Here is a 15,906-nt window from a genome sequence, read left to right as displayed (position 1 = left end):
CATTTATGGGATTAACGCCTAAACAAGCAGTGGCCCCTACACTTTTTGAGCGAATGAAGCAGAATACCCCCATGAAAAGTACCCCCTTGAAAAGTATCCCCCCCCTTCGAAAAAATGATAATTATGACACCCATAAATTTCAAAAATAATTTTTATTGCATCAATTTTTAATATATAATATAAATAAAATGCAAAAAATATAACTTTATAAATATTATTTCTAAATTAATAATTTAGATAAATTAGGGGAAGAGAAAGGGAAAGAATTTATAATTTCATCAGTATTTAATTGTTTAAATAAAATTTTTCCCATTGATAATATGGTTAAATTATTGAGAAAAGAATCTTTCATGGTACTGCGCAGTCTTGTTTCAATTAATTTAATTTTACTCATGACTCTTTCGGCAGTACATGAGGTTGTGGGAATAATTAATAAATATTTATATAAAATTCTTAAATTAGGGAAAGCAGAAAAATTTTAAAGTAAACGATAAGGTAAAATAAATGAATAGTTTTTCCAATCTGAATCGTAAGTCCCTGAATTATCATCATCATCAGAAGAAGCTAAATAATGTATTGGTATAAATATTTTAATTAAATAAATTTACAATTCTCAGAATCTGACAAATCTTTAGATTCTTGAACCTCTAGGTCATGAGTAATAATTACATTCCCCATTTTGGCCATCTTATAAATATTTCTAAACTTCAACATTTCTTCGAAAATTTGACTTAAATTTAAATTGTAAAATTCACAGATATCCTCGATATCTTCTTTAATAATTGATTTTTCTGTCATTCCCTTTGGCGTAAAAAATGATGTTTGATGTAAAAATTTCATGGAATCATCATTAAATCTTTCGTTAAACTTCATAATAATTAAATCGAGTGCAGCATAAAACACACCTATTTTAAAGCTAAAAAAAATTTCTATATTTAATGACGAAAGTATATATACCTCTCCTTTTTGGATTGTAATGTTTGAAGTCTAGAACTTTCAAAATCAAAGTAGATTTCTCTCCTTCATAAAATCTTGCGCCTTTGAAAAAACTTCCAAAAATTCAGTGTTATTATCTATTAGATTAAAAAATAATTAAGACAATAATTTATATTATACTTCTCAAATTAATCAAGCAATCTTTTGCCAATTGAATTTGATTTATTGCATACCCTATATCCTTCGAAATGGTTTGCAATTTTGTACAAGCCAAACTTGTTATCAACAATATTTTATCCAAAACACAAAGTGATATGATAAAATCAAATTTTTCTATTCTAAAGACTATAGCACTAGCCATATTGGAAGTGGCAGGATCTTCAGAATCCTTTAAATTTGTTAAAGCTGCCCTCAAGGCATCATAAAGTTGAAAAAAATTTACAATAGCTTTATATGATGATAGCCAGCTTCTAAATATAAAAAACATTTAAAATTTAAATAAATAAGGAACTATTACCGAGTGGTATCCTTGACGCGTAGAAATCGTTGCGATTTTTTCAGATCATTACACTGAATTTTGAGTACCTCATATCTTTTTACACCATTAAAATAGACATAAATCTCATCTAGTATTCCTAGAACATTTCGAAGTTTTTTAATTGATTGGCATAATTGAACAACGATTAAATTTAATCGATGACAATAACACCAAATAAAAGATGCCTTTGGCGCCTCTGCTCTAATCAAGGCTTGCACACCATTGATTCTTACACTCATGTTTGAGGCGCCATCATAACTTTGCCCAACTAGATATTCAAGGGGTAAATTCATCGAGCCAAGTTTGGATATTACATTATGCTTTATATCGAGACCTGTGGTATTTCCCGTACAATATATGTCAATCAGTCTTTCAACAGGCTTCGGCGTCTCACTATTTTCAACATATCTTACTATCAAAGCTATTGCTTCTGATTTCGAAACATCGTATGTGCCATCAACTATGATTGAAAAGCACCTGTTAAATGTAATCTCATTTTGAATTTTTTTATAACCATATTTTTCATGGTTTCAATGAGAAGGTTTATGTTATTATATGATAATAGGTTTGAATATAATTTCGTTTTTAATCCCTTATTTTTTTATCCTTTTTTCTTTCTTCATTTTGCTGTATATACATTTTTAGTATAGGTTCAGAATCTGCAATAAGCTTAATAAGGGCCATCATATTGCCTTCTTGTTGCCTGTTCCCCCAGAAGGCTTGGTTACGAGATATTAAATAATCTAAACATCTTATTATAATTCTTATAATAGAACGGTTATTATCTACACATTCTTTCTTGTCTTTTTCTATTGTGATCTATCCATTTTTCATCTCTTATATTATGCGATTTGCAATTTTTTATTAGGCATTTGTATTTTTTTTTGGTTAATATTTTTAGGCATATTTTAAAATTGGAAAAATAATTTATGACAAGAAATCTCGGATAACAAAATTACTAAACATCGACCAAAATATCCGTCAATATATTAAATTAAATATTAAGTGTGTGGAGGGGGGGTCTTATTATTACATTTATAAACCAGAAATCACATGATCATGATGGATGTAAAAAAAGTACCCCCACTCAAATTTACTGAAGCAGTTGCTTCGGACCCCCCCCCCCCGTTGTAAGGGCCCCTGTAATCAAGTAATTAAATTATATTGTTTGTATTTGAATTGAGTATTAATTAATTTTTTATATTATATAATTGAGCATGAGCATTACTAATAAAGTTACCTAATTAATATTGAAATTTGAAATTATTTATTCAGAGAAGAAAAAAGATATAAAAAGAATTGTTTATGTGTTATTTGCAAAAAACTATAAAAATAGTCGCGAGGGCGATGAATGGTTAAAATGTACAATGTGCCTTAAATGGGCGCATTCTAAATGTGCTAATTATGAAAATTACTTTACATGTCCTTATTGTATTGATTAGTTTGTAAATAAAAATCATAAATATATCTTAAATTTGTTATATTTGTTAAATAAAAATATAAATATATGTCAAATATTATTTTAACCACTTTACCCCAGCGCTTATCCACTTTACCCTGTACCCAGGGTAAAATGGCGAAAATGAGCAGTTTGACATAACTAATCATAGCTCCTAGAATATTATAAGTAGAGGGCTACACTTTTTTTTTATCTTGTAGATGAGGGATGGGGTTTTACATTGATCTATAATTTATTGTGTTTGACTCTTGTTTAAAATTTTTATGGTAAATATGCAAAATGCCTATCGTTTTACCCCGGTCTCCCCTACAATTTGGTAAACGTATTTTTGCGTTTTTTAATATTCAAAAAAATGCAAAAAAGTCAGGGTTTTTTTTTAAGATTTTAGTTTTATTGTAAATTTTTTCTATATTGATCACTTTTTTAAAAGAAATTACTATATTTTTGTTTAATATAATATAGGATTTTGACCATAAAACTTGTCTAAAAGTGCAAGAACTCCTTGCCGAGTATTCGTCCCAGTCTAGGAATTTGTACAAATGGGGAGTATAATGTCTATCTATAAAAAAAAATTGTAAAAATAAAGCAATTATCTTTTTATAGCTATTTATGGTTTTTGTTAATAGACTTATTTTCAATAAAATAAATTTTATCATATTAAATGGCTATTCTAGAGCTATTTAAGAAAATTTAAATTTTTTAGTTTTATTACTTATTGAGATATTTAAAATTAAAAGTGTATTTTGGAATTTTCGCGTTTTTAAGATGGCCATATATCTCATGAAGTAAGCTGAGTCGGAAATTAAAATATTTTTCTAGTTCGTGTTTTTAAAAAAATCAAAGGGGGTCGAGTTGAGAATCGCTTTGGTTTATAATTATAATCAGCTGGCTATAATAATTCGAATTCTTATAATTATATTTTCATGATGAATAATCATTTAATAATATAAAGTATAGTCTAGAAACTTTCACGGAGTCTAGATCGGTTGAATGGGCACAAGATCCTTGGGAATACATAAGTTCAAGTAACGAGACTCCTAATGAAACATTAAATAGCAAATGCCTTGACGAAGAGTATGAAATCCCTACGTCTCTTGATAAGTCATTCGATAATCTTAAAAATGCTGCATACCAAAGCAAAATAATAGATTCAAATGCAAAACAGTCAAATGAGGAGGAAAGAGAAAATAAAAATCAGGGTCACCCTCCAGAACCTTGGTCAATATCCTATATGCCTGACAAAAATTTTATTACAACTGAACATTATATCGAAATTCCATATACATCTTCCTACATTGTAAAATTTTAACTATTTTTTTTCAAAAGGCGTAAGTTTTATTTTATTTTTAAATCAATGTTGGTGGTTTAATTTAATTTTATTAATAATGTTTAATTAAGAGTCAAATATCATTGTGAGATGGTAAACCTCATATCTAGAATTTATCTATGAGATGACGAGTGTGAAAAAATAAAATTTTATTTTTGAAAAATGTTTTTTGTCTTAGCAAATTGCATATTATATTATAAGATAAAGAGATAAATACAAGCAATAAGTAAGCATATTATAATTTTTAAAATATTAAATTAATATTTTAATAAAATGTCTTTTTTATTTATACATTTAGAAAAATTTAGGCTAAATTTATTTTTTTTAAAAATATTTTTATTTTTACGGAGTTTAACAAGAACATTTGGGAATAAGTATATTCAAAAACGAATACAAATCGAATAATTCGATTTCTATTTTGAATTATAATATAGATTTGATGCATATGTAGATGCAAATGCATAGGTAACAAATGATGAGTTATAAATTATTTTCATGCGCAAAGTTCCCATTTCTCCTTTTACAAATGTCTTTGAAATTAAATTACTGGATATATTCAATACTAGTTATATAAAGCTTCTTTTAATCAATAATAAATTTTATAATCTTTTTATATAACAATATTCAAAATAGTTAAATTAAAATAAATTAATATTATGTTTCTTTTAATCTAATAATAAATGTTGTTATCTTTTAATGTATCTGTTGTGATAATTAGAATAGTATTATTTTGTTTGCATTTAATTAAATAGTTTTGTTTATATTTTGAATAGTTACATAAAATAATTTTTTTTTATATTTAAAGTTGAATATTTAGAGTTGATGTAAAATTTGAATATGTATACGACGAGATTATATGATGTAAATTTTAGTAATATAAATATAGCTATAAAAAATGTAATATTAAGAAAAAATTTTTATAATTTTTAGTTTGACTTTGATTTTATATTTTAGTTTGATGTTATATTTTTGTTTGATTTTATATTTTTACGTTTTAGTTTAATAAATTAAATGTACATCTTCAATTCGTGTTCATATTAAATATTCAACTTCTAATATTAATGTTAGATATAATTTAGAGAATACAAATAAAATAGAATAAATAAAATTAAATACTAATTACTTTATTAAATAATATTAATTGTAATTTAATAAATTATAAATAACATAAAAGGAAGTAGTAACAAGAATTAAAGTCTACGAAAATTTATAAAAATTTCTTCTTTTTCTATATTTATACTAATAAAATTCATATAATCTCGTCATATTCATATTCAAATTTTACATGAACTCTAAATATTTAACTTTATATATAAAAAATACTATTTTCCGTAACTATAAACAACTATTTAATTAAATGCAAATACAAATAATAACATTCTAATTATTACAACACCCTTCCACTTATGTTGGATCCACCCTTCTGCGAATGAACCTTTCTTCGATTTCGACTTAGTCTTGTATCCCCACCAAATCTATTCTTCTTAATCTTTAATGTATTCTAATTTATAACTACAGTTGTCCTTTGCCTAGTTCTCTTAGTTTCTAACAACCGTTCGTGTCCGATTACAGCTTAAACATTGAGTTTTCCCCATCTTTCGCGAAGGCATCTCTTTTGTCTCATAATGTTTACGATCGATAACGCTCTTTTGTAGCGATTTTGGCTTTTGTCACGATCCTAACGGTACCAATCTCTTGTAACCTTAATCATTCTTTGTAATCAAGATCTCTTATACAATAACGATTTCTTGTATTAAAAATAAAAATCCGATCTCTAAATGAGCTCGATTGCGACATGATTTTTCTAATGATGAAAGCCGTTTCTCTTTATGATGATTTTGATTAATCAACAACCTAATATTTTGCTAAATATTATCAACTAAATTCACCGTTAAACGTATATCTTTAATAATAAAGAATTTCTTAGAGCTAAAACGATCACTCGTACGTATAAAGATCTCTTGTGACGAATTCCTTTTAATTATCACGATCTCTTGAGACTAAAACGACTAATTCTATATTTTTTTGAACTACGACCATTTGCCTGAATATTGATACCATTGTTTCTTTGCTCTCATTCTTTATCGTGTCGATGGTCATTTCATACATCCCCTTCCACCTTTATTTAGAATTTCTTTTCAGAGTTAATTAGACTGAAGGTTTAGGCGAATCATAGCATATAAGGCACCAATGTTAGATATGAGAATTTAGAGAATGCAAAAAAAAATAGAATAAATAAAATTAAATACTAATTACTTATTAAATAATATTAATTGTAATTTAATAAATTATAAATTAACATAAAAGGAAAAAGTAACAAAAGGCAAAATAAAAATTAAAGTCAACTTAAATTTAAAAAAATTTCTTCTTCATATAACATTTTTTTTCTTCTATATTTATACTAATAAAATTCATATAATCTCGTCATATTCATATTTAAATTTTACATGAACTCATTTAACTTTATATATAAAAAAAACTATTTTCCATAACTATTCAAAATTTATTTAAATAACTATTTAATTAAATGCAAATACAAATACAAATAATAACATTCTAATTATTACAATAGTATCTATATTCAAAGTAGTTAGATTTTTAAAAAATATGGTAATATATATTTAATCCGCAAGGTAATATTTATTATTTTTTATAAATAAAAATAATTTAAGAATAATGGGCAACTTATACCAGCCAAATACATTAGCGGTTTATTATAATTAGCGGAATCGAGTACAAATTATTAAACAATTAGCAATTGTATCATGCCACTTTTTAAATTTATATTAACTCTACCCGATATCTAGTGACACTTTGAACCCTAATTCTACCTAACATTAAGCCTAACCTAGTCCAAAATTACTTAAAAATAAAATTTAATAAATTGCGTTACCTTGCGAAAAAATATTTATAAATTCACAATTTAGCCTGCGTCTCAAGAAATTGGTAATTATTTTTTCGTGCTAATTTGCAAAGTTTTATTGCTTGCGAAGATATAGACATAAAAAATATCTAAAAGTCAATTAAAAACTTGAAAATTTATTGATAACTTGCCAAAAATTTGAAACATTTATAAAATTATTATCAAACTTACCATATAATTTAAATATGCATAAATAATATATACCTGAAGATTATTTAATAACTTACCAAATTTAATTTTAAATACCTACCAAATGATCTTATATTGCCAATTTTAGATACTGCTTAAAGTACTGCCAATTTCTTATTTAAAAAAATGCTTAGATAATTTTCTGTCACTTTTGCCATAATATTAATATTTATTGAATTAGTTAATTGTATTTGAATGAATAGGCTCATTATTGAACTTAAAAATATTATTTAAAACCCCGAGCTTCTTATAGTATATCTTTTTTTTTACTAATGACAGAATTTGGATTAGATTTTTAGAAAACAGTGTAGATTAATTTAATAAGACTATCATTGCCATGGTTAGATAGTGATAAGTCATCTATATATGCTGTATTAGATGAGTCAGCGGCTCTTATGGATGTTGGATCAGCTATTTGGACTATATTATCAGTGTTATTATTATAACCGTAATACTTCGATCTATAGATTTGCAGTCTAAAAGAATCTTGCAAAATTTTTGATTTATTTATTTGTCGTTTATCCCTTGCTGTATAAGCTGAAGGTATTAAAGAACTTAGTGATAAGCTTGAAACCCCGGATAACTTCAATCAATAGACTAGCCAATGTAAATAATTTCCTATAAATATTATAAAATTCTCAAAGCAAAAATACTAAAATTTTGATGTTTTGTCCCACTTTTACATAAAAATATAATCTAGATAGAGTGTAGTAAAAATACAGATTTTTACCAAATTTGAGACATTTATCTAAGAACAAAAATTTATTGGCTTTGCCTCTCGTTTCCCTTAGTAAATTTGGAAATTTATGAATATAAAAATAAATAGGCTAATTAAAATATATTATTTTTAACAAGGCCCAAATAGTCCCACTATTATTAAGAGAGACGTGAGATAGTCAGGCGTTAGTTAGTTAGATCGCGGTACCTTGATGGAGTTGTATGAGGAAAAATGTAGAATGGTCCGAATGAGCGGCGGTGTTGTGAATGTCTTGAAGTAAAAATGGAGCACCATTAATCCTCGAATCATATGACAATTAATATGAAAATATAGTGGGATCTACAAACTATAATAATTTTCAAGGTTCATTTACATTAAAATTTTTATCCAATTGTATTATTAGTTCATCAAAGATTGAACAGTGCTCTTTTTCCTTAAATAGATATAACTTGGGAAACTGGGGGAGTCGATAATTTGCCTATTAGCAATTTAATTTTATTTGCTTTATTCTCTGGATTTTAGATTCAACCACTTCCAAAGTTTAATTAGGGTCTGTAAATTATTATCAAATTATACATAGTATATTGCTGTAACAAATCTGAATAAAAATTTGATGAAATTGAAAAATCCAAATCATTTTTTTTAAATTAAATTAAATTTGTAAAAAAAATATTGAATAAAATAGGCATTTGTTTACAAAAAAATTTATATTAATTAATCTATTTATCAAAATTAGGATATATAATTATATATATATAATTGAATATTTTTTAAATTTATTTATGTAAAATTTAAATATTTTTAATAATTTCTGCAAAATTAAAAATTTTTTATCTTAATTATATATATTTTTTTATATTATTAAATTTGAATTAAAAAGACAAGGAATTATGTCATTGATAAATTTCACAATAAAATTGATGTCTAAAGCATCGTTATAGTTTTATACCAGAAAAGACATCTTACGCGGTATTTTAATAACTCTGTAAGAACTTGTACAATGTGCGGTGGAATGAAGGGTGACCCACGAAGCCAGATTGGAAAGAGTAGTATGAGAATGATTAGCTATATTTATGGGGAATCTCTGAAGGCCCAAAACAAGATGAGAGAAAGGATTGGAATAAAAGATGACGTGAGAAAATAGGTTGAGTGGTTGATTTGTACATGATGAGCGAAGGGCGAAATATAACTTGGAGAATAGATATATTGTTGGAGATACAAGTCATACTAGAATGTAATAGAGGAACATGTAAAAAATAATTTTTACCAATGGTGATCCACGGATAATAAAGAATGGGGATTGTAGAGGCTACTTACTTGGAAGATCTCGAAATATTATCGAAGAATAATAATATTTAATAACTTAAAATATATTGGGGGCTATGTTTGTTTTCATTATAATATAAAAATGAGGTTTTTTATAGAAAAATGGTAATAAATTATTACCTTGTTTTATGTATTAATTTTTTTATAAATGATTTTAAATTACATGTTTTTTTAATAAGAAATGCAATGCCTGTGCTGGCGATGGTTGGAAAAGATGCTGGAGATGTTCAGGTAGAGGAACTGTCTCTTGTATATCATGTTCTGGTACAGGTAGAATTTCGACTAACTTATCTAGCAACTCTCTTGTAAAGCCTAAAAAATTTACAATTACCAACAAGAGTAAAGATTTTTGTTTCAGTTGCAGCGGGAGAGGAAGAAAAAGGTTATGCGATTTATATAACCATTTAAATTTATATATTATTTTAAAACATTACGTTTTAACTTTTTAGATGTCAAACATGTGTTGCTGATGGAAAACTAATATGTGATGCATGCAAATCCATGAAAGGCGTTAAAAATTATATCAAACTCACTATAAAATAGTATATTTTGCAGATAAAATTTCAAATTTATTCATTCATAAACTAAAATCTTATTTAAAATTAAAATAATCAACGATTGATTTATTATAGCACTAACCATGAATCGGAATTTATTTATGGAGCCGAACAATTTCCTAACTCAAACATTCCAGCCTTAGAGGGAGTTACCATATTTGAACAATGTTTTTCTAGAGTAATTAATTGGATTTTTTTTGAAATCAATTTTAACTTTATAAAATTAATTTTATATTTGTATCTTGTCATATAGCTTTTTCTTTGCAATTCAATGGCAATATTAAATAAGAATGTCACAATTATGAGTCTACAGAACATCTTTATGGTTAGTAAATTAATATTTGAAGTTAAAAATATCAATCGAAATCAGAGACCTGTAGGCCCGGCCCTAAGCCCGGCCCCCAGGCCGTATTTTAAATTATTAAAATATATTCGGGCCAGGCTGAAAATTTTTCTTTCAAAATACCCGAGCTGGGCCTAAGTTTTAAAAATTTATACATCGAATTATTATATTCGTCAATTAGATATGGTTATAATCATTATATAATTTTCCATTTTTATAAATATTAGTTTTATTTTTATAAATGCAATATATAATATAGTATATTCTCAAAATTTTAAGTACTTCCATTTTATAAATATTAGTTTTATTTTATAAATGCATCCATTTTTTTATAAATATTAGTTTTATTTTTTTTAAAAAATCCAATATAATATAGTATATTCAAAATATTATTTACTTCCATTTTTATAAATATCAGTTTTATTTTTTTTATAAATACAATTAATTTAGTATATTATCAAAATATTATTTACACAAATTTTATATAGTATCATTTTGTAATATACTAAATGTCTATTTAGAATAAAAAAAAGATAAAATATGTAATATGCTTGCTTATTAAATGATAATACTCGCTGAAAAATATGATAAAATACCGAATAGGTGAATTTTTTGTATTACCAGGTCGGATCCTAAAAAATTTTTGAAAAAAAATCCGGGCCGCCAGGTCTCTGATCGAAATAATGTTTAATTCTATAAAATGAGTCACTAGTATATTTGCATCTTATCATATTTTAAGCAGGGGCCTGGGTCTGTTTTTATTTTTGCCGTGTTCGGGTTCAAGAAAGGTTAACATTAAAAACCCTGCGAGTCAGCCCATAGTTGGGCTCAGGCCTAAAATTATTCATTTTCGTTTCTTTTAATAATAAATCATTATAATCTCTCTAGGTTTATGGGGAAGGCATTAGCGATTTATTTTATTTAACTTATTAAAATAACAGTTAATTTATATTTTTAAATAAAAATTGCAACCCGGGCCTGCTTAAAATTCGGACCGGGGAAAATAATTAGAAAGTTTGGGTTTGGCTCGGGCTTAAAGATTAATAAAAATTTCAAGCTGGATTTCAGTCTTTTAGGGCTCTATAATTTTAATTTAAAAAAATAATTTATAATAAATATCCACTTTATGCAGGATATCCTATTTAAAAGAACTTTTAACGATCTATAAAATATAATTTGCCAATTTGCGCTTAAAATAATACTACACTATAACGAACAATGAAAATATATCTAGATAATGAAAAGGAGTAATCATGATCTTATAAGTTTACTTATATTTTTTTTCCATCTAAACTTATAATTAAAATATTTTCCAATATTATCATATGCAATCTGTGATCACCTAGGTAAAGATTTCTTTCTTTAAAATAAATACTTTGTGGTTGGGACTGCGAGAACAAATTGTTAGTTTATAAAATTACTGGCAGTACTTATTTTATATTTTCTCAATATATAAATACATATTCTGATCAAGTCTATTTTGGTATAGAAATGTTCTTTTCTATCTATACACTTTTCGGCATATTGTTGCCGAATTTGATTTGTACAAATTCTGTTCTTTTAATTTTTCTAATTCATTATGAAATGATAAATGGAATTTTTTGTTTTATCATTAGGGTTTAATTATTTTCATTCAAAATTTCATTGCCCAAACATTGAAGTGACTGCCAAATATATTCTTCCATTTATTATATAAGAATCTGATACCAAATTTAAGGTTTCATCATCATTTTTTGAATAATTTATCCACCTTCATTCTTTGTGCTAAGTTTATCAAAAGGCGAATCAATTATTTTATTAGTAAAATACATATATTAATTCAAATCTACTAATTTATATTACAAAAATTTGAAATAATAATTGTATTGCAAATATTGATTGAGATAAATTAGTGGTAAAATGCAAAAAAATGAAGACAAACAATCATTTCTTTCTTTTATTACACATACTTATTTTTGAGCCCGAAAATTTCTGGTTAAAAAGGATTCATATATGGCTTTTGGTTCACCAAAAAATAAATCGGGTTAGGGACTCAAGGTTACAGGTTTAAACATCTGATTTAAAGGTTATGATCAGAGCATTAAAGATTTATACAGGAAAAGGTTTTTTATTTATTTTTAACACTAAAATTATATCTTAAAAATAAACCGGGTTAGGGACTCAAGGTTACAGGTTTAAACATCTGAATTAAAGGTTATGATCAGAGCATTAATTATTTATACAGGAAAAGATTTTTTATTTATTTTTAACACTAAAATTATATCCTAATATATTAAAGGTTAGCCCGATCGAAGATTTTGCCGAGGAAGAAATCAATGAAAATTCTCATCGAATTTATAATGAACATATGCAATTATCAAAATATGAGCGAATTTTACTTCAGGTGACTTAAAACATATTTATTTGGATTGGATATTAGAGAGTTTCCCATTCAAAAAAGGAAAAGTCCCAATAAAAGGAAAAGTGTCAATCATAAAAGGAAAAGGGTCAATTAAAGGAAATTGTACAATCAAAAAAGGAAAAGTCTCAAAGACTTAGGAAAAAGTCCAATCAAAAAAGGAAAAGTGTCAAACAAAAAAGGAAAAGATCCAATCAAAAAAGAGAAAGTGTCAATCAAAAAAGGAAAAGGTCTAATCAAGAAGGGAAAAGTGTCAATCAAAGGAAAGGTCTCAAAAGAAAAGGAAAAGTGGCAATCAAAAAGAAAATCGTTATTTTTTAAATAATTTTACAAAAAAATTATAAATTATCAATTTTTCTTAAATTTTTAGTTTTTTTATTTTTACATTTTATTTATTTCTAACTTTTTTCGATTTCCTTATGTCATTTTAACCTTTATTTTTCTTATCTTTTTTCAATTTATTTTTCTTCTCATTTTTGATAATTCCTTTAGTCTTTTAAAAATAATTTATTAATTTATCCTGTTATTTTTCTTCACTTCTCTACTCCATTTTATGTCATTTTTTAACAAATCTTTCCTCTTTTTTCATCCTAGTTAACAATTTTTTGACTTTTCATGATTTTTTTTCATTATAATATAATTTCATATTTTAAATTTTACTTAATTTTTATTCCTCTTTTGCAATTACATTTTTTTTATTAATATTTTTTGCATATCAAATTATCTCATTACAATTATGGTGTATATAATATGTCATAATTTTCAAAAGCTTCAGAACTATCCTGGATTATCATGGGATTTAAAGGGATCCTTGTATGAATTCAATTTTTTAAAAGATATCAGTTGGATCTACTCAACTGGAGATCAATCTCTCCCCTTAATGGGCAAGTTTAGGTCGGCAGGTCAGGAATATTTTTATCAAAACAAAATAGATATGGGTATCAAATAATAGCTAATTTAAATATCTTTTGACTGAAAGTATTCATTCTTGGTCTTGATGGGGGGGGGGGGGGAATATCGATATATTATAAAAGATAAATTAAATATCTTTTGATTGTAATATTAATTATTACTCTAAGTGAGAGGGCCGAGGGATCAGGAATCATTTTTATTTTTATCCCCTCCCAGACCAAGTCCTACCATCAGACCAAGAATGAATACTATCACTCAAAAAATATTTGAATTAGATTTTATTTGATACTCATATCGATATTTTTGTGTTGATAAAAATATTCTTGACCCCCCAAAATCTCAACCCGCCCACTTAGAGTGATAACTATTATTACAATTAAAAGATATTTTAATTACCTTTTATTTGATATCTATAACAATATTTATTTATTTTTTTACACCCCCCCCCCCAGACTATCTATCAAGATCAAGGATTAATACTTTCCGTCAAAAAATATTTAAATTAGCCATTAAATATTCCTGACCCATCAGACCTAAACTTGCCCATTAAAGAGGAGAGATTGATCTCCATTTGAATAGATCCTTTGATTATCTATCGATTGATATTCTTTAAAAAATTAAATTTTTAAAGGAATTTCTTTAAATCCAGTGATGATGCCGGATAGTTCTGATCCCTTCAAAAATTACGATATATATATACATCGTAATTGTAATGTAATGATTTGATATGCAAAAAATATTAATAAAAAAATTTGATTGCAAAAGAGAAATAAAAATTAAGTGAAATTTTAAAGATAAGAATATAAGAAAAAAATCATAAAATGTCAAACAATTGTTATGTAGTATGAAACAAGAGGTAAGAATTGTTAAAAAATGACATAAAAAATGGAGTAGAGAAGAGAAGAAAAATTAATATATTTTAAAAAGACAAAATAGATTAAAAAATGGCTTAAAGAAATCACAAAAAGTTAGAAATAAAATAAGAAGTAAAATATAAAAACTAAAAATTTAAGTTGACAAAAAAAAAATTCCTTTTTTGAATGGGAATTTTCCTTTTCTTTTGAGATTTTTCCTTTTTTGATTGAACCTTTTTCTTTTTTGTTTGACACTTTTCCTTTTTTGGTTGGACTTTTTCCCTAAGCCTTTGGGACTTTTCCTTTTTTGATCGGACCTTTTCATTTTATGAATAAGACTTTTCCTTTTTTGAATGGGAAACCCTGTAATTTGGAATTATATGCATATCTATTAAACTATATTATCTAATTCTCTTTTAAAATAAACCTAGACTAATATTGATTTAAAATTTTATCTTACAAGTTTTAACTAGCGATTTGGAGTCTTGACATTAAATTAAGAGTTAATATCAATTAAAACGTAGCCTAAAATTATTTGTTATTTTTTAATATTGTATTTATATCGACATTTAACCTTTGATGAGTATACTGGGGTATAACAATATCCCAATGAGTTTAAAATTGTTAATATGTCGAATTTGACCTGGATTTATTAATAGCCTTATTGTGCGGAGCAATGTTTCTGAAAAGTTTCATGCATTTTTAATGAATTAATTAATATATAAACATTTTTTGGATGCAAAAACGCACATTTTAACTCTTATATATTTTTTATAAATCATATTCAAATATTAATAAAATAAATGATTACTGCATGTTTTAAATAGATTTTTATAGAAAACGCATTAAATGTACTTTTTCGGTTAAAATCTTGAGTTAGCCATTTTTAATAAAAGGCTAAATCGAGCTGTTAAACAACAAAATAACAAAGCTTAATATTGAAATTTTAGTGGGATATAACATTCTTTGAAAATAGGAGGGGGTGCGCTATGCATCACACAACTACGAGCGTTATTTTCTCCACCTTATCAGTCAAAGATTATTACATAAAATATATAATTAATAATATAGCATTCCTTTTTAATATATTTAAGCGTCATTCGATAAAAGCTATACCATATACCAATGTGAAATATAGGGATAAAAGCAAAGAAAACAGGTATATATGTATTTACGGATTTAACAAGGAAATTTACAAATCTGAAACCTTGTCATATTTGAGTCCTAACTGTTTAGGATGCATTTTAAATTAAATATTTTATGTATATATATATGATGTAAGTTTACGAAATACTAAATTCAAATATGCACGTTTTAAAAAAAATTTAAAATATTTATTGTAATTATCGCTAAACTATAACAGATCATTTTACCATCTGAAAAAAACATGCATTCCAATTCAATTTAAGAAATATCTATTTAATAT

General features: G+C 25.7%; 1 protein-coding gene across 3 annotated transcripts in view; it reads left to right on the top strand.

Annotated features, from left to right (window-relative positions):
* Positions 1 to 15,888, top strand: part of LOC135927885 (protein SSUH2 homolog) — a 78,588-nt gene extending 62,700 nt beyond the window's left edge. Inside the window, exons 5-10 of one of the 3 annotated variants that reach the window (XM_065464126.1) lie at positions 3,886 to 4,230; positions 9,596 to 9,798; positions 9,866 to 9,958; positions 10,049 to 10,151; positions 12,595 to 12,699; positions 15,575 to 15,888. In XM_065464126.1, the coding sequence (XP_065320198.1) occupies positions 3,886 to 4,230; positions 9,596 to 9,798; positions 9,866 to 9,958; positions 10,049 to 10,151; positions 12,595 to 12,699; positions 15,575 to 15,733 (1,008 nt within the window). In that variant the 3' untranslated portion in view covers positions 15,734 to 15,888. Of the gene's footprint in view, positions 1 to 3,885; positions 4,231 to 9,595; positions 9,799 to 9,865; positions 9,959 to 10,048; positions 10,152 to 12,594; positions 12,700 to 15,574 lie in introns of those variants that run through there. The other 2 variants (XM_065464127.1, XR_010572201.1) reach the window with 2 other exon arrangements.
* The last annotated feature ends 18 nt before the right edge of the window (positions 15,889 to 15,906 follow it).

This window comes from Gordionus sp. m RMFG-2023, chromosome 4 (genome assembly GCF_954871325.1).
Source record: "Gordionus sp. m RMFG-2023 chromosome 4, tfGorSpeb1-WG-v2, whole genome shotgun sequence".
Taxonomy (NCBI): domain Eukaryota; kingdom Metazoa; phylum Nematomorpha; class Gordioida; order Chordodea; family Parachordodidae; genus Gordionus; species Gordionus sp. m RMFG-2023.
The sequence above is the reverse complement of the archived record's forward strand: the minus strand, read 5'-3'. Positions and strand labels throughout refer to the sequence as shown.